The sequence below is a fragment of the Oncorhynchus masou genome, chromosome 20 (genome assembly GCF_036934945.1).
Source record: "Oncorhynchus masou masou isolate Uvic2021 chromosome 20, UVic_Omas_1.1, whole genome shotgun sequence".
Lineage (NCBI taxonomy): Eukaryota > Metazoa > Chordata > Actinopteri > Salmoniformes > Salmonidae > Oncorhynchus > Oncorhynchus masou.
In genome coordinates this window covers 23555802-23575406 of record NC_088231.1, presented here as the reverse complement: position 1 = coordinate 23575406, position 19605 = coordinate 23555802, and the positions used below count along the sequence as shown (strand labels likewise).

Here is a 19605-nt window from a genome sequence, read left to right as displayed (position 1 = left end):
TGATATCACGGAATATCGCCTCGTCGTGCAGGATTTCAGCACTCGTGACGCTCAAAAAAAAAAAAGCCGTTCCCCATCCACCCAATCACGGCTGACAACGGCCCGAGCCTCGTCCTTATTGGTGCCTCCACCCAATCACAACTGACGACGGTCCGAGCCTCGTCCTTATTGGTGCCTCCACCCAATCACGGCTGACGACGGCCCGAGCCTCTTCCTTATTGGTGCCCGCTCTTCCTCTGATTGGCTACCGGTGCAGCGTTGGCCCAACCCTTCCCCACCAACTGTCACAGGAGCTCCCACTTCCTTGTGATTCTGTCCCGGCGCATCGAAGATGGCTTTGAGTATGGATGGTCGTGGCTACATCAACCAGCGTCCTATTCATTTACCAAGGCTATTGTAAAGAAATAAAGGATTTTCTTGCGTCGATAAGTGAAGTCGGAGAGGCGGCAGTAAGTAGTCGCGAGTAGTGTTCATACGCTCGTCGTACTACGGACGGTTCGCTTCCCGGCGCGTGTTTTTTTTGTTTTTTGCTCCCCCCTGGTTGATTCCGATTGGTAGCTAACTGACACTTAACGACAATTTTGTCAATATTATCCACAGCTAAGCTAACCACTGCTGGTAAAAAAATGGCCACCATGGATAAATTAATGAAGGCCTTTGAATCTCTCAAGTCCTTCCAACAACAACAGGGACCGCCGACGGCCGAGGAGACGGCTCAAAAACAGTACGTCCGTGTTTGTTTATGGTCATTGTGTTGAGACACTGCTAGCGATGAGTTTAGCTTACATTACATACACGGTAGTTGGCTGGTTAGCTAGCTAGCGAAGCTATTCGCAGGTTATTGCGAGTTAGCGATGCTAACCTTATAGCTAGCTAGCTGTCACCGTCCAGTCCAGGCGACCCTGTCACAACACACACAGCAACACACAGTTTTACACCCCACGTCTATTTGATAGCTGGCGCTTGTAAACAAATGCCAAGGTGGACTAAATATTACGATATCATTTCACTAAAGTAAAATCTTGAAAAATAAAATATCAAATCAAGTTTAATTTATCTTCTCTCATATACATTGTGCAGATTGACTGATTTAGTTTCCCACCCCCCACAATCATTCGTTGCTTGTTGTCTAATATACATTATATTATTATAATTATATGTATAATTGATTTCAATATGTATTTTATCAAATCAACATAATGGCATTTCTGTTTGTCACATGCTTGGTAAACAACAGGTGTAGACTAACAGTGACATGCTTACTGACCGGCCCTTCCCAACAATGCAGAGGGAAAGAAAATAGAGAGATACTAACAGGAGGAATGCAGAGCCTTGAGAAAGTATTCACACCCCTTGACTTTTTCCACGTTTTGTTGTGTTACAAAGTGGGATAAAAAACGTATTCAATTATATATGTTTGACAACAATCCACACATAAGTATTCTAATGTCAAAGTGGAAGAGAATTTGAACGTTTTCTGTGAGAAATAAATGAAAGACCCCCTGAGATGTTTGAATCACATTTTGGCAGCCATTACAGCTGTGGGTCTCTAAGAGTTTTACACATCTGGATTGTACATTTATGTGCACATTATTGTTAAGAAATGCATTTCACGCTTTGTCAAATTGGTTGTTGATCATTGCTAGACAGCCATTTTCAAGTCTTGACATAGATTTTGAAGCTGATTTTTAGGTCAACTGTAACTCGGCCACTCAGGACCATTCAACGTCTTCTTGGTAAGCAAGGTCATTGTCCTGCTGAAAGCAAACTGAACCAGGTTTTCCTCTAGGATTCTTGCCTGTGCTTCGCTCTATTCCATGTATTTTTATCCTAAAAGAAACTCCCTAGTCAATGACAAGCATACCCATAACATGAGTCAGCCACCACCATGCTTGAAAATATGAAGAGTGGTACTCAGTGTAGTTGGATTTGCTCCAAACATAATGTATTGTATTCAGGACATAAATGTAATTGCTTTGCCACATTTGTTTCCAGTTTTACTTTAGTGCCATGTTGCAAACAGGATACATTATTTGGAATATTTTTTAAAAATTCTGTACAAGCTTCCTTCTTTTCCCTCTGTCACTTAGGTTAGTATATTGTGGCGTAACTACATTGTTGTTGATCCATCCTCAGTTTTCTCCTATCACAGCCATTAAACTCTGTTACTATTTTACAGTCCCCATTGGCCTCGTGGTGAAATCCCTGAGCGGTTTCCTTCCTCTCCGGCAACTGAGTTAGTAGCGACTGACTGTAGTGACTGTATCTTTGTAGTGACTGGGTGTATTGATACACCATCCAAAGTGTAATGAACATCTTCACCATGTTCAAAGGTAAATTTTCTACCAATAGGCGTCTTCTTTTTGAATATCCCTCTGAGCACTGGAAAACCTCCATGGGAAAACCTCCCTGGGAAAACCTCCCTGGGAAAACCTCCCTGGGAAAACCTCCCTGGGAAAACCTCCCTGGGAAAACCTCCCTGGGAAAACCTCCCTGGGAAAACCTCCCTGGGAAAACCTCACTGGGAAAACCTCACTGGGAAAACCTCACTGGGAAAACCTCACTGGGAAAACCTCACTGGGAAAACCTCCCTGGGAAAACCTCCCTGGGAAAACCTCCCTGGGAAAACCTCCCTGGAAAACCTCCCTGGGAAAACCTCCCTGGGAAAACCTCCATGGAAAACCTCACTGGTCTTTGTAGTTGAAACTGTGTTTGAAATTCACTTTTCGACTGATGGACCTTACAGATAATTGTATGTGTTGGAGTACAGAGACGAGGTTGTCATTCAAAAATCATGTTCAACACCATTATTGCACACAGAGCGAGTCCAGGTAACTTATGTGACTTGTTAAGCACATTTTTACTCCTGAACTTATTTAGGCATCAACATAACAAAGGGGTGGGAATACATATTGACTCAAGACATTTCAGCTTTGAATTTGAATTCATTTGTAAAAAATAAAAATAAAAAATAAATAATAATAATGTCTTAAAAAACATAATTCCACTTTGACATGATGGATTATTGTGTGTAGGACAGTGACACAATCAAATCGCAGTTGAATTCGTTCTAAATTCAGGCTGTAACAAACAAAAGGTGGATGAAAGTCAAGGGGTGTAAAGTCTTCCTGAAAGCTCTGTAGATATACAGGTGGAGATAAAGTGACCAGGCAACAGGGTAGATAATTAACAGTAGCAGCAGCAGCAGCAGCGTACGTGATGAGTCAATGCAGATAGTCCGGCTAGCTATTAGTTAACAATTTAATGAACCATTTAACAGTCTCAATGTAGGTTGTACAGGCATGTACAGTGACCTTGTAATCAGTCTTACCTTGAGCAATAGACTGGCATCACGCACACACACACACACACACACACACACACACACACACACACACACACACACATTCTCCATTGTTGTTCCACTTCGTTAGGCAAGGTAATGCTACCAGTCTGTCTTCTTTTTTCTTGCATGTGCTCTTAATTAACCCTTTGTTACCTGATTTCTCTCTCTCTCTCACACACACACACACACACACACTATTGCTCTTTCTCTCCCCCTCTCCCTCTCTCTCTGTAGGAAGAAAGAGCTGGCCACCACCAAAAAGGACAGAGTGGCCCACTGCCTGACCATATGTGAGAACATCATAGCCCAGTCTCTGAGGTAAGACTGCTTGCCACCACTGATCTGGGATCAGCTTTACCGGTTATATGTTAATCAGGGATACATTATGTTGATCAGGGTTTAGGATACAGTATATTTATGGTTATATGTTGATCAGGGTTTAGGATACAGTATATTTATGGTTATATGTTGATCAGGGTTTAGGATACAGTATATTTATGGTTATATGTTGATCAGGGATACAGTATATTTATGGTTATATGTTAATCAGGGATACATTATATTTATGGTTATATGTTGATCAGAGATACATTATGTTGATCAGGGTTTAGGATACAGTATATTTATGGTTATATGTTGATCAGGGATACATTATGTTGATCAGGGTTTAGGATACAGTATATTTATGGTTATATGTTGATCAGGGATACAGTATATTTATGGTTATATGTTGATCAGGGATACAGTATATTTATGGTTATATGTTGATCAGGGTTTAGGATACAGTATATTTATGGTTATATGTTGATCAGGGATACAGTATATTTATGGTTACATGTTGATCAGGGTTTAGGGTACAGTATATGTATGGTTATATGTTGATCAGGGTTTAGGATACAGTATATTTATGGTTATATGTTGATCAGGGATACAGTATATTTATGGTTATATGTTGATCAGGGATACAGTATATTTATGGTTATATGTTGATCAGGGTTTAGGATACAGTATATTTATGGTTATATGTTGTTCAGGGATACATTATATTTATGGTTATATGTTGATCAGGGATACAGTAGATTTATGGTTACATGTTGATCAGGGTTTAGGATACAGTATATTTATGGTTATATGTTGATCAGGGATGCATTATATTTATGGTTATATGTTGATCAGGGTTTAGGATACAGTATATTTATGGTTATATGTTGATCAGGGATACATTATAGTTATGGTTATATGTTGATCAGTGTTTAGGATACAGTATATTTATGGTTATATGTTGATCAGGGATACAGTATATTTATGGTTATATGTTGATCAGGGATACATTATATTTATGGTTATATGTTGATCAGGGTTTAGGATACAGTATATTTATGGTTATATGTTGATCAGAGATACAGTATTTTTATGGTTACATGTTGATCAGGGTTTAGGATATAACCGTAAATATATTGTATCCTAAACCCTGATCAACATATAACCATAAATATACTGTATCCTAAACCCTGATCAACATATAACCATAAATATATTGTATGTTGATCAGGGATAGATTATATTTATGGTTATATGTTGATCAGGGATACAGTATATTTATGGTTACATGTTGATCAGGGATACATTATGTTGATCAGGGTTTAGGATACAGTATATTTATGGTTATATGTTGATCAGGGATACAGTATATTTATGGTTATATGTTGATCAGGGATACAGTATATTTATGGTTACATGTTGATCAGGGTTTAGGATGCATTATATTTATGGTTATATGTTGATCAGGGTTTAGGATACAGTATATTTATGGTTATATGTTGATCAGGGTTTAGGATACAGTATATTTATGGTTATATGTTGATCAGGGATACAGTATATTTATGGTTATATGTTGATCAGGGATACAGTATATTTATGGTTATATGTTGATCAGGGATACAGTATATTTATGGTTATATGTTGATCAGGGATACAGTATATTTATGGTTATATGTTGATCAGGGATACAGTATATTTATGGTTATATGTTGATCAGGGATACAGTATATTTATGGTTATATGTTGATCAGGGATACAGTATATTTATGGTTATATGTTGATCAGGGATACAGTATATTTATGGTTATATGTTGATCAGGGATACAGTATATTTATGGTTATATGTTGATCAGGGATACAGTATATTTATGGTTATATGTTGATCAGGGTTTAGGATACAGTATATTTATGGTTATATGTTGATCAGGGATACATTATATTTATGGTTATATGTTGATCAGAGATGCAGTATATTTATGGTTATATGTTGATCAGGGTTTAGGATACAGTATATTTATGGTTATATGTTGATCAGGGATACAGTATATTTATGGTTATATGTTGATCAGGGTTTAGATATAACCATAAATATATTGTATCCTAAACCCTGATCAACATATAACCATAAATATACTGTATCTAAACCCTGATCAACATATAACCATAAATATATTGTATGTTGATCAGGGATAGATTATATTTATGGTTACATGTTGATCAGGGATACAGTATATTTATGGTTACATGTTGATCAGGGATACAGTATATTTATGGTTATATGTTGATCAGGGTTTAGGATACAGTATATTTATGGTTATATGTTGATCAGGGTTTAGGATACAGTATATTTATGGTTACATGTTGATCAGGGATACAGTATATTTATGGTTATATGTTGATCAGGGTTTAGGATACAGTATATTTATGGTTATATGTTGATCAGGGATACAGTATATTTATGGTTATATGTTGATCAGGGATACAGTATATTTATGGTTATATGTTGATCAGGGATACAGTATATTTATGGTTATATGTTGATCAGGGATACAGTATATTTATGGTTATATGTTGATCAGGGATACAGTATATTTATGGTTATATGTTGATCAGGGTTTAGGATACAGTATATTTATGGTTATATGTTGATCAGGGATACATTATATTTATGGTTATATGTTGATCAGAGATGCAGTATATTTATGGTTATATGTTGATCAGGGTTTAGGATACAGTATATTTATGGTTATATGTTGATCAGGGATACAGTATATTTATGGTTATATGTTGATCAGGGTTTAGGATATAACCATAAATATATTGTATCCTAAACCCTGATCAACATATAACCATAAATATATTGTATGTTGATCAGGGATAGATTATATTTATGGTTACATGTTGATCAGGGATACAGTATATTTATGGTTACATGTTGATCAGGGTTTAGGATACAGTATATTTATGGTTATATGTTGATCAGGGTTTAGGATACAGTATATTTATGGTTATATGTTGATCAGGGATACAGTATATTTATGGTTATATGTTGATCAGAGATACATTATAGTTATGGTTATATGTTGATCAGGGATAGATTATATTGTATTTGGATTGTTCAGATTCACCATCAGTTTAGCTTGAAACAGTCAGTATATGTGGTCATTTTTAGATATAGAGGATGTTGCTACCTCACTGCATGGTCGATGCGGGACAACAACAGCAGCTCGTTCAGAGTCATCAAAACTTCCACATGGTCTGAACCATTCCCTTTTGAGACTGGGGGTGAAAAGTTGTGCTAGATATTCATGGGGGAAACGTTGTCCCGCCCCTAACTGATAGTGGGGTGATCGATGGCCAGTTTCTGTCATGGCTCAGCTCTAGATATATATGGAATGGTGATAGATGGCCAGTTTCTCTCATGGCTCAGCTCTAGATATATATGGAATGGTGATAGATGGCCAGTTTCTGTCATGGCTCAACTCTAGATATATATGGAATGGTGATCGATGGCCAGTTTCTGTCATGGCTCAGCTCTAGATATATATGGAATGGTGATAGATGGCCAGTTTCTGTCATGGCTCAGCTCTAGATATATATGGAATGGTGATAGATGGCCAGTTTCTGTCATGGCTCAGCTCTAGATATATATGGAATGGTGATAGATGGCCAGTTTCTGTCATGGCTCAGCTCTAGATATATATGGAATGGTGATAGATGGCCAGTTTCTGTCATGGCTCAGCTCTAGATATATATGGAATGGTGATAGATGGCCAGTTTCTCTCATGGCTCAGCTCTAGATATATATGGAATGGTGATCGATGGCCAGTTTCTCTCATGGCTCAGCTCTAGATATATATGGGATGGTGATAGATGGCCAGTTTCTCTCATGGTTCAGCTCTAGATATATATGGAATGGTGATAGATGGCCAGTTTCTGTCATGGCTCAGCTCTATATATATATGGAATGGTGATAGATGGCCAGTTTCTCTCATGGCTCAGCTCTAGATATATATGGAATGGTGATAGATGGCCAGTTTCTGTCATGGCTCAACTCTAGATATATATGGAATGGTGATCGATGGCCAGTTTCTGTCATGGCTCAGCTCTAGATATATATGGAATGGTGATAGATGGCCAGTTTCTGTCATGGCTCAGCTCTAGATATATATGGAATGGTGATAGATGGCCAGTTTCTGTCATGGCTCAGCTCTAGATATATATGGAATGGTGATAGATGGCCAGTTTCTGTCATGGCTCAGCTCTAGATATATATGGAATGGTGATAGATGGCCCATTTCTGTCATGGCTCAGCTCTAGATATATATGGAATGGTGATAGATGGCCAGTTTCTGTCATGGCTCAACTCTAGATATATATGGAATGGTGATAGATGGCCAGTTTCTCTCATGGCTCAGCTCTAGATAGATATGGAATGGTGATAGAAGGCCAGTTTCTCTCATGGCTGAGCTCTAGATATATATGGAATGGTGATAGATGGCCAGTTTCTGTCATGACTCAGCTCTAGATATATATGGAATGGTGATCGATGGCCAGTTTCTCTCATGGCTCAGCTCTAGATAGATATGGAATGGTGATAGAAGGCCAGTTTCTCTCATGGCTCAGCTCTAGATATATATGGAATGGTGATAGATGGCCAGTTTCTCTCATGGCTCAGCTCTAGATAGATATGGAATGGTGATAGATGGCCAGTTTCTCTCATGGCTCAGCTCTAGATATATATGGAATGGTGATCGATGGCCAGTTTCTGTCATGGCTCAGCTCTAGATATATATGGAATGGTGATAGATGGCCAGTTTCTCTCATGGCTCAGCTCTAGATATATATGGGATGGTGATAGATGGCCAGTTTCTCTCATGGCTCAGCTCTAGATATATATGGAATGGTGATAGATGGCCAGTTTCTGTCATGGCTCAGCTCTAGATATATATGGAATGGTGATAGATGGCCAGTTTCTCTCATGGCTCAGCTCTAGATATATATGGAATGGCCTTTTTAAAGAGGTGCTCATCCCTGTACGGTACTGAGAGGTGCTCATCCCTGTACGGTACTGAGAGGTGCTCATCCCTGTACGGTACTGAGAGGTGCTCATCCCTGTACGGTACTGAGAGGTGCTCATCCCTGTACGGTACTGAGAGGTGCTCATCCCTGTACGGTGCTCATCCCTGTGCGGTACTGAGAGGTGCTCATCCCTGTGCGGTACTGAGAGGCGCTCATCCCTGTGCGGTACTGAGAGGCGCTCATCCCTGTGCGGTACTGAGAGGCGCTCATCCCTGTGCGGTACTGAGAGGCGCTCATCCCTGTGCGGTACTGAGAGGCGCTCATCCCTGTGCGGTACTGAGAGGCGCTCATCCCTGTGCGGTACTGAGAGGCGCTCATCCCTGTGCGGTACTGAGAGGCGCTCATCCCTGTGCGGTACTGAGAGGCGCTCATCCCTGTGCGGTACTGAGAGGCGCTCATCCCTGTGCGGTACTGAGAGGCGCTCATCCCTGTGCGGTACTGAGAGGCGCTCATCCCTGTGCGGTACTGAGAGGCGCTCATCCCTGTGCGGTACTGAGAGGCGCTCATCCCTGTGCGGTACTGAGAGGCGCTCATCCCTGTGCGGTACTGAGAGGCGCTCATCCCTGTACGTATACCATATTGGCTGTAGACTTGTAGACCAGTATAGTTCTGTTGGCTCTGTTTCTGTAACCACATATATCATATTGGCTGTAGACCAGTATCGTCAGTGATTTCCATCTCAGTCCAGAAGCACCTTTCAGCAGAGTCGACACGAGTTGTGTGTGGGGGTGGGGGGATATTAGAATGAGGGGTGTGGAGGGGGTATCAGAATGAGGTGTGTGGAGGGGGAGGTGGTATCAGAATGAGGTGTGTGGAGGGGGATATCGGAATGAGGTGTGTGGAGGGGGGTATCAGAATGAGGTGTGTGGAGGGGGGTATCAGAATGAGGTGTGTGGAGGGGGGTATCAGAATGAGGTGTGTGGAGGGGGGTATCAGAATGAGGTGTGTGGAGGGGGTATCAGAATGAGGTGTGTGGAGTGGAGGTGGGGGGGTATCAGAATGAGGTGTGTGGAGGGGGTATCAGAATGAGGTGTGTGGAGGGGGGTATCAGAATGAGGTGTGTGGAGGGGGTATCAGAATGAGGTGTGTGGAGGGGGGATATCAGAATGAGGTGTGTGGAGGGGGTATCAGAATGAGGTGTGTGGAGGGGGGTATCAGAATGAGGTGTGTGGAGGGGGGTATCAGAATGAGGTGTGTGGGGGGGTCAGAATGAGGTGTGTGGAGGGGGTATCAGAATGAGGTGTGTGGAGTGGGGATATCAGAATGAGGTGTGTGGAGTGGGGGTATCAGAATGAGGTGTGTGGAGGGGGGTCAGAATGAGGTGTGTGGAGGGGGATATCAGAATGAGGTGTGTGGAGGGGGTATCAGAATGAGGTGTGTGAGGGGGGTATCAGAATGAGGTGTGTGGAGGGGGTCAGAATGAGGTGTGTGGAGGGGTATCAGAATGAGGTGTGTGGAGTGGGGGTATCAGAATGAGGTGTGTGGAGGGGGGTCAGAATGAGGTGTGTGGAGGGGGTATCAGAATGAGGTGTGGAGGGTTGTATCAGAATGAGGTGTGTGAGGGGGGGTATCAGAATGAGGTGTGAGGGGGTATCAGAATGAGGTGTGTGGGGGGGGGTATCAGAATGAGGTGTGGGGGGGTGTATCAGAATGAGGTGTGGGGGGGGGGGGGGGTTATCAGAATGAGGTGTGTGGAGGGGGGTATCAGAATGAGTGTGTGGAGGGGGGATTTCAGAATGAGGTGTGTGGAGGGGGTATCAGAATGAGGTGTGGGGGGGGGGGTCAGAATGAGGTGTGTGAGGGGGGATATCAGAATGAGGTGTGTGGAGGGGGTCAGAATGAGGTGTGTGGAGGGGGGGTCAGAATGAGGTGTGTGGGGGGTATCAGAATGAGGTGTGTGGAGGGGGTATCAGAATGAGGTGTGTGGAGGGGGTATCAGAATGAGGTGTGTGGAGGGGGTATCAGAGCGAGGTGTGTGGGGGGGATATCAGAACGAGGTGTGTGGAGGGGGGTATCAGAATGAGGTGTGTGGAGGGGGTATCAGAATGAGGTGTGTGAGGGGGGTATCAGAATGAGGTGTGTGGAGGGGGGTATCAGAATGAGGTGTGTGGAGGAGGGGGTATCAGAATGAGGTGTGTGGAGGGGGGATATCAGAATGAGGTGTGTGGAGGGGGGATCAGAATGAGGTGTGTGGAGGAGGGGGTATCAGAATGAGGTGTGTGGAGGGGGGTATCAGAATGAGGTGTGTGGAGGGGGGATATCAGAATGAGGTGTGTGGAGGGGGTATCAGAATGAGGTGTGTGGAGGGGGGTATCAGAATGAGGTGTGTGGAGGGGGTCAGAATGAGGTGTGTGGAGGGGGGGTATCAGAATGAGGTGTGTGGAGGGGGTATCAGAATGAGGTGTGTGGAGGGGGATCAGAATGAGGTGTGTGAGGGGGATATCAGAATGAGGTGTGTGTGGGGGGGTATCAGAATGAGGTGTGTGGAGGGGGGTATCAGAATGAGGTGTGTGGGGGGGGATATCAGAATGAGGTGTGTGGAGGGGGGTCAGAATGAGGTGTGTGGAGGGGGTATCAGAATGAGGTGTGTGGAGGGGGGGGTATCAGAATGAGGTGTGTGGAGGGGGGATATCAGAATGAGGTGTGTGGAGGGGGATATCAGAATGAGGTGTGTGGAGGGGGGTATCAGAATGAGGTGTGTGGAGGGGGGATATCAGAATGAGGTGTGTGGAGGGGGGATATCAGAATGAGGTGTGTGAGGGGGGATATCAGAATGAGGTGTGTGGAGGGGGGGATATCAGAATGAGGTGTGTGGAGGGGGGTCAGAATGAGGTGTGTGGGGGATATCAGAATGAGGTGTGTGGAATGAGGGGTATCAGAATGAGGTGTGGAGGGGGGGTCAGGAGGTGTGTGGGGGTCAGAATGAGGTGTGTGATGGGGGTCAGAATGAGGTGTGTGTTTAATGACAGTTCCTCTCTTGTCTCTATGGCTGTGGGATTAGAACGTCTCCGGAGTTCCAGAAGCTTCTGGGCATCGCCATGGAGATGTTCTTGCTGTGCAGCGACGACAGAGAGTCGGACGTCAGGATGGTGGCAGACGAGTGCCTGAACAAAATCATCAAAGTGAGTGAGGACCCCATGTTCTGCTCTCCTCAGACCTATATGTTATGACTCTCTTTCTCTCTCTCGTTCTCTCATTCTCTCTATCTAGTTCTTTCTCTCATTCTCTCTATCTAGTTCTCTCTCGTTCTCTCTAGCTAGTTCTCTCTCGTTCTCTCTCGTATTCTCTCATTCTCTCCATCTCGTTCTCTATATCTTTCTCTCTATCTAGTTCTCTCTATCAAGTTCTCTATCTTTCTCTCTGCCTAGTTATCTTTCTCTCTATCTAGTTCTTTCTCTCATTCTCTCTATCTAGTTCTTTCTCTCGTTCTCTCTATCTAGTTCTCTCTCGTTCTCTCTATCTAGTTCTCTTTCTCTCTATCTAGTTCTTTCTCTCGTTCTCTCTAGCTAGTTCTCTCTCGTTCTCTCTCGTATTCTCTCGTTCTCTCCATCTCGTTCTCTATATCTTTCTCTATCAAGTTCTCTATCTTTCTCTCTGCCTAGTTATCTTTCTCTCTATCTAGTTCTTTCTCTCATTCTCTCTATCTAGTTCTTTCTCTCATTCTCTCTGTCTAGTTCTCTCTCGTTCTCTCTGCCTAGTTCTCTTTCTCTCTATCTAGTTCTTTCTCTAGTTCTCTCTAGCTAGTTCTCTCTCGTTCTCTCTCGTATTATCTCGTTCTCTCCATCTCGTTCTCTATATCTTTCTCTCTATCTAGTTCTCTCTATCAAGTTCTCTATCTTTCTCTCTGCCTAGTTCTCTTTCTCTCTATCTAGTTCTTTCTCTCATTCTCTCTGTCTAGTTCTCTCTCGTTCTCTCTAGCTAGTTCTCTCTCGTTCTCTCTAGCTAGTTCTCTCTCGTTTTCTAGCTAGTTCTCTCTCATTCTCTCTATCTAGTTCTCTCTCTCTGACTCGTTCTCTCTCTCTCATTCTCTCTCTCTCGTTCTCTCTCTCTGACTCGTTCTCTCTATCTATTTCTGTCAGGTTGTAGTTATGTCTCTCTGTCTCCATCTATCAGGCGCTGATGGACTCCAACCTGCCCAGACTTCAGCTGGAGCTCTACAAAGAAATTAAAAAGGTGCTGATCGGTTTGTAGATGTTGTTGTTGTTGTTATGGGGTGCTGTCGTTATGGGGTGCTGTCGTTATGGGGTGCTGTCGTTATGGGGTGCTGTCGTTATGGGGTGCTGTCGTTATGGGGTGCTGTCGTTATGGGGTCCTGTCGTTATGGGGTCCTGTCGTTATGGGGTGCTGTCGTTATGGGGTGCTGTCGTTATGGGGTGCTGTCGTTATGGGGTGCTGTCGTTATGGAGTCCTGTTCACTGATCCTCAATGGATTGATGTGGTAACTGATGATGATGATGATGATGAAGAGTAAGACAAATAATATGACAAATGTTAATTGTGATTGACTGTGGTGGTTTTGGTTACGATGACGAGGGGAAATATCAGGATGGTAATGTTTATGTTGATGATGGACATGTTGATGAAGATGATGATGAAGGTGTGTGTGTGTGTATATCTATCTGTTAGAACGGTGCCTCTCGGAGCCTGAGGGCTGCTCTCTGGAGGTTCGCTGAGCTAGCACACCTCGTCAGACCACAGAAATGCAGGTAGGAGACACACACACACACACACACACACACACACACCTGAGTAAGCGCAGAGATCAAGTGCATTCTGCACGTCATACTTTAAATGTATTTATAGAATGTGAAGTATGGATTTATACACTCTGGTCTAACCAGCATTTAGACTGGATTTATACACTCTGGTCTCAACAGCATTTAGACTGGATTTATACACTCTGGTCTCAACAGCATTTAGACTGGATTTATACACTCGTCTAAACAGCATTTAGACTGGATTTATACACTCTGGTCTAAACAGCAATTAGACTGGATTTATACACTCTGGTCTAAACAGCAATTAGACTGGATTTATACACTCTGGTCTAAACAGCATTTAGACTGGATTTATACACTCTGGTCTCAACAGCATTTAGACTGGATTTATACACTCTGGTCTCAACAGCATTTAGACTGGATTTATACACTCTGGTCTAAACAGCATTTAGACTGGATTTATACACTCTGGTCTCAACAGCATTTAGACTGGATTTATACACTCTGGTCTAAACAGCATTTTTGTCCTGTGGGGTAATACTATGAGGTGGGGTAATACTATGAGGTGGAGTAATACTATGAGGTGGGGTAATACTATGAGGTGGGGTAATACTATGAGGTGTTGGGTCCTGTGAGGTCCTCTTCTCTCTCCTCCAGACCGTACCTGGTGAACCTCCTCCCTCCCTCTTCTCCCCTCCTCCAGACCGTACCTGGTGAACCTCCTCCCTCCCTCTTCTCTCCCTCCTCCAGACCGTACCTGGTGAACCTCCTCCCTCCCTCTTCTCTCCCTCCTCCAGACCGTACCTGGTGAACCTCCTCCCTCCCTCTTCTCTCCCTCCTCCAGACCGTACCTGGTGAACCTCCCCCTCCCTCTTCTCTCCCTCCTCCAGACCGTACCTGGTGAACCTCCTCCCTCCCCCCTTCTCTCCCTCCTCCAGACCGTACCTGGTGAACCTCCTCCCTCCCTCCCTCTTCTCTCCCTCCTCCAGACCGTACCTGGTGAACCTCCTCCCTCCCTCTTCTCCCTCCTCCAGACCGTACCTGGTGAACCTCCTCCCTCCCTCTTCTCTCCCTCCTCCAGACTGTACCTGTGAACCTCCTCCCTCCCTCTTCTCCCCCTCCTCCAGAACCTGGTGAACCTCCCCTCCCTCTTCTCTCCCTCCTCCAGACCGTACCTGGTGAACCTCCTCCCTCCCTCTTCTCTCCCTCCTCCAGACCGTACCTGGTGAACCTCCTCCCTCCCTCTTCTCTCCCTCCTCCAGACCGTACCTGGTGAACCTCCTCCCTCCCTCTTCTCTCCCTCCTCCAGACCGTACCTGGTGAACCTCCTCCCTCCCTCTTCTCTCCCTCCTCCAGACCGTACCTGGTGAACCTCCTCCCTCCTCTTCTCTCCCTCCTCCAGACCCTCCCTCCCTCTTCTCTCCCTCCTCCAGACCGTACCTGGTGAACCTCCTCCCTCCCTCTTCTCTCCCTCCTCCAGACCGTACCTGGTGAACCTCCTCCCTCCCTCTTCTCTCCCTCCTCCAGACCGTACCTGGTGAACCTCCTCCCTCCCTCTTCTCTCCCTCCTCCAGACCGTACCTGGTGAACCTCCTCCCTCCCTCTTCTCTCCCTCCTCCAGACCGTACCTGGTGAACCTCCTCCCTCCCTCTTCTCTCCCTCCTCCAGACCGTACCTGGTGAACCTCCTCCCTCCCTCTTCTCTCCCTCCTCCAGACCGTACCTGGTGAACCTCTTCTCCCTCCTCCCCTCTTGAACCTCCTCCCTCCCTCTTTCTCCCCTCCTCCAGACCGTACCTGGTGAACCTCCTCCCTCCTCTTCTCCCTCCCTCCCTCCTCCAGACCGTACCTGGTGAACCTCCTCCCTCCCTCTTCTCTCCCTCCTCCAGACCGTACCTGGTGAACCTCCTCCCTCCCTCTTCTCTCCCTCCTCCAGACCGTACCTGGTGAACCTCCTCCCTCCCTCTTCTCCCCCTCCTCCAGACCGTACCTGGTGAACCTCCTCCCTCCCCTCTTCTCTCCCTCCTCCAGACCGTACCTGGTGAACCTCCTCCCTCCCTCTTCTCTCCCTCCTCCAGACCGTACCTGGTGAACCTCCTCCCTCCCTCTTCTCTCCCTCCTCCAGACCGTACCTGGTGAACCTCCTCCCTCCCTCTTCTCTCCCTCCTCCAGACCGTACCTGGTGAACCTCCTCCCTCCCTCTTCTCTCCCTCCTCCAGACCGTACCTGGTGAACCTCCTCCCTCCCTCTCTCCCTCCTCCAGACCGTACCTGGTGAACCTCCTCCCCTCCCTCTTCTCTCCCTCCTCCAGACCGTACCTGGTGAACCTCCTCCCTCCCTCTCTCTCCTCCCTCCTCCCAGACCGTACCTGGTGAACCTCCTCCCTCCCTCTTCTCTCCCTCCTCCAGACCGTACCTGGTGAACCTCCTCCCTCCCTCTTCTCTCCCTCCTCCAGACCGTACCTGGTGAACCTCCTCCCTCCCTCTTCTCTCCCTCCTCCAGACCGTACCTGGTGAACCTCCTCCCTCCCTCTTCTCTCCCCCTCCTCCAGAACCTCCTCCCTCCCTCTTCTCTCCCTCCTCCAGACCGTACCTGGTGAACCTCCTCCCTCCCTCTTCTCTCCCTCCTCCAGACCGTACCTGGTGAACCTCCTCCCTCCCTCTTCTCTCCCTCCTCCAGACCGTACCTGGTGAACCTCCTCCCTCCCTCTTCTCTCCCTCCCTCCTCCAGACCGTACCTGGTGAACCTCCTCCCTCCCTCTTCTCTCCCTCCTCCAGACCGTACCTGGTGAACCTCCTCTCCTCCAGACCCCTGGTGAACCTCCTCCCTCCCTCCCTCCTCCAGACCGTACCTGGTGAACCTCCTCCCTCCCTCTTCTCTCCCTCCTCCAGACCGTACCTGGTGAACCTCCTCCCTCCCTCTTTCTCTCCCTCCTCCAGACCGTACCTGGTGAACCTCCTCCCTCCCTCTTCTCTCCCTCCTCCAGACCGTACCTGGTGAACCTCCTCCCTCCCTCTTCTCTCCCTCCTCCAGACCGTACCTGGTGAACCTCCTCCCTCCCTCTTCTCTCCCTCCTCCAGACCGTACCTGGTGAACCTCCTCCTCCCTCTTCTCTCCCTCCTCCAGACCGTACCTGGTGAACCTCCTCCCTCCCTCTTCTCTCCCTCCTCCAGACCGTACCTGGTGAACCTCCTCCCTCCCTCTTCTCTCCCTCCTCCAGACCGTACCTGGTGAACCTCCTCCCTCCCTCTTCTCTCCCTCCTCCAGACCGTACCTGGTGAACCTCCTCCCTCCCCTTCTCTCCCTCCTCCAGACCGACCTGAACCTTCTCTCCTCTCCTCCCAGACCCCTGGTGAACCTCCTCCCTCCCTCTTCTCTCCCTCCTCCAGACCGTACCTGGTGAACCTCCTCCCTCCCTCTTCTCTCCCTCCTCCAGACCGTACCTGGTGAACCTCCTCCCTCCCTCTTCTCTCCCTCCTCCAGACCGTACCTGGTGAACCTCCTCCCTCCCTCTTCTCTCCCTCCTCCAGACCGTACCTGGTGAACCTCCTCCCTCCCTCTTCTCCCCCTCCTCCAGACCGTACCTGGTGAACCTCCTCCCTCCCTCTTCTCTCCCTCCTCCAGACCGTACCTGGTGAACCTCCTCCTCCTCCAGACCTCTTCTCTCCTCCCTCCTCCAGACCGTACCTGGTGAACCTCCTCCCTCCCTCTTCTCTCCCTCCTCCAGAGACCGTGAACCTCCAGACCGTACCTGGTGAACCTCCCCCTCCCTCTTCTCTCCCTCCTCCAGACCGTACCCTGGTGAACCTCCTCCCTCCCTCTTCTCTCCCTCCTCCAGACCGTACCTGGTGAACCTCCTCCCTCCCTCTTCTCTCCCTCCTCCAGACCGTACCTGGTGAACCTCCTCCCTCCCTCTTCTCTCCCTCCTCCAGACCGTACCTGGTGAACCTCCTCCCCTCCCTCTTCTCTCCCTCCTCCAGACCGTACCTGGTGAACCTCTCTCCCTCCAGACTGAACCTCCTCCCTCCCTCTTCTCTCCCTCCAGACCGTACCTGGTGAACCTCCTCCCTCCCTCTTCTCTCCCTCCTCCAGACCGTACCTGGTGAACCTCCTCCCTCCCTCTTCTCTCCCTCCTCCAGACCGTACCTGGTGAACCTCCTCCCTCCCTCTTCTCTCCCTCCTCCAGACCGTACCTGGTGAACCTCCTCCCTCCCTCTTCTCTCCCTCCTCCAGACCGTACCTGGTGAACCTCCTCCCTCCCTCCTTCTCTCTCCCTCCTCCAGACCGTACCTGGTGAACCTCCTCCCTCCCTCTTCTCTCCCTCCTCCAGACCGTACCTGGTGAACCTCCTCCCTCCCTCTTCTCTCCCTCCTCCAGACCGTACCTGGTGAACCTCCTCCTCCCTCCCTCTTCTCTCCCTCCTCCAGACCGTACCTGGTGAACCTCCTCCTCCCTCTTCTCTCCCTCCTCCAGACCGTACCTGGTGAACCTCCTCCCTCCCTCTTCTCCCTCCTCCAGACCGTACCTGGTGAACCTCCTCCCTCCCTCTTCTCTCCTCCTCCAGACCGTACCTGGTGAACCTCCTCCCTCCCTCTTCTCTCCCTCCTCCAGACCGTACCTGGTGAACCTCCTCCCTCCCTCTTCTCTCCCTCCTCCAGACCGTACCTGGTGAACCTCCTCCCTCCCTCTTCTCTCCCTCCTCCAGACCGTACCTGGTGAACCTCCTCCCTCCCTCTTCTCTCCCTCCTCCAGACCGTACCTGGTGAACCTCCTCCCTCCCTCTTCTCTCCCTCCTCCAGACCGTACCTGGTGAACCTCCTCCCTCCCTCTTCTCTCCCTCCTCCAGACCGTACCTGGTGAACCTCCTCCCTCCCTCTTCTCTCCCTCCTCCAGACCGTACCTGGTGAACCTCCTCCCTCCCTCTTCTCTCCCTCCTCCAGACCGTACCTGGTGAACCTCCTCCCTCCCTCTTCTCTCCCTCCTCCAGACCGTACCTGGTGAACCTCCCTCCCTCCCTCCTCCAGACCCCCCTCCTTCTCTCCCTCCTCCAGACCGTACCTGGTGAACCTCCTCCCTCCCTCTTCTCTCCCTCCTCCAGACCGTACCTGGTGAACCTCCTCCCTCCCTCTTCTCTCCCTCCTCCAGACCGTACCTCCAGAACCTCCTCCCTCCCTCTTCTCTCCCTCCTCCAGACCGTACCTGGTGAACCTCCTCCTCCCTCTCTCTCCCTCCTCCAGACCGTACCTGGTGAACCTCCTCCCTCCCTCTTCTCTCCCTCCTCCAGACCGTACCTGGTGAACCTCCTCCCTCCCTCTTCTCTCCCTCCTCCAGACCGTACCTGGTGAACCTCCTCCCTCCCTCTTCTCTCCCTCCTCCAGACCGTACCTGGTGAACCTCCTCCCTCCCTCTTCTCTCCCTCCTCCAGACCGTACCTGGTGAACCTCCTCCCTCCCTCTTCTCTCCCTCCTCCAGACCGTACCTGGTGAACCTCCTCCCTCCCTCTTCTCTCCCTCCTCCAGACCGTACCTGGTGAACCTCCTCCCTCCCTCTTCTCTCCCTCCTCCAGACCGTACCTGGTGAACCTCCTCCCTCCCCTTCTCTCCCTCCTCCAGACCGTACCTGGTGAACCTCCTCCCTCCCTCTTCTCTCCCTCCTCCAGACCGTACCTGGTGAACCTCCTCCCTCCCTCTTCTCTCCCTCCTCCAGACCGTACCTGGTGAACCTCCTCCCCTCCCTCTTCTCTCCCTCCTCCAGACCGTACCTGGTGAACCTCCTCCCTCCCTCTTCTCTCCCTCCTCCAGACCGTACCTGGTGAACCTCCTCCCTCCCTCTTCTCTCCCTCCTCCAGACCGTACCTGGTGAACCTCCTCCCTCTTCTCTCCCTCCTCCAGACCGTACCTGAACCTCCTCCTCCCTCCTCCTCCCTCCTCCAGACCTCTTCTCCTCCCTCCTCCAGACCGTACCTGGTGAACCTCCTCCCTCCCTCCCTCCTCCAGACTGTACCTCCAGAACCTCCTCCTCCCTCTTCTCTCCCTCCTCCAGACCGTACCTGGTGAACCTCCTCCCCTCCCTCTTCTCCCCCTCCTCCAGACCGTACCTGGTGAACCTCCTCCCTCCCTCTTCTCTCCCTCCTCCAGACC

The 19605-nt window shown here is 48.1% G+C and overlaps 1 protein-coding gene across 1 annotated transcript in view; it reads left to right on the top strand.

Moving 5' to 3' along the window:
* The first annotated feature begins 303 nt into the window (after positions 1 to 303).
* LOC135507189 (huntingtin-like) overlaps positions 304 to 19605 on the top strand; it is a 202380-nt gene continuing 183078 nt past the window's right edge. The window contains 6 exon segments of the mRNA XM_064926776.1: positions 304 to 724; positions 3581 to 3664; positions 11751 to 11871; positions 12863 to 12922; positions 13376 to 13455; positions 14125 to 14145. Of these exon segments, the coding sequence (XP_064782848.1) occupies positions 627 to 724; positions 3581 to 3664; positions 11751 to 11871; positions 12863 to 12922; positions 13376 to 13455; positions 14125 to 14145 (464 nt within the window). The 5' untranslated portion in view covers positions 304 to 626.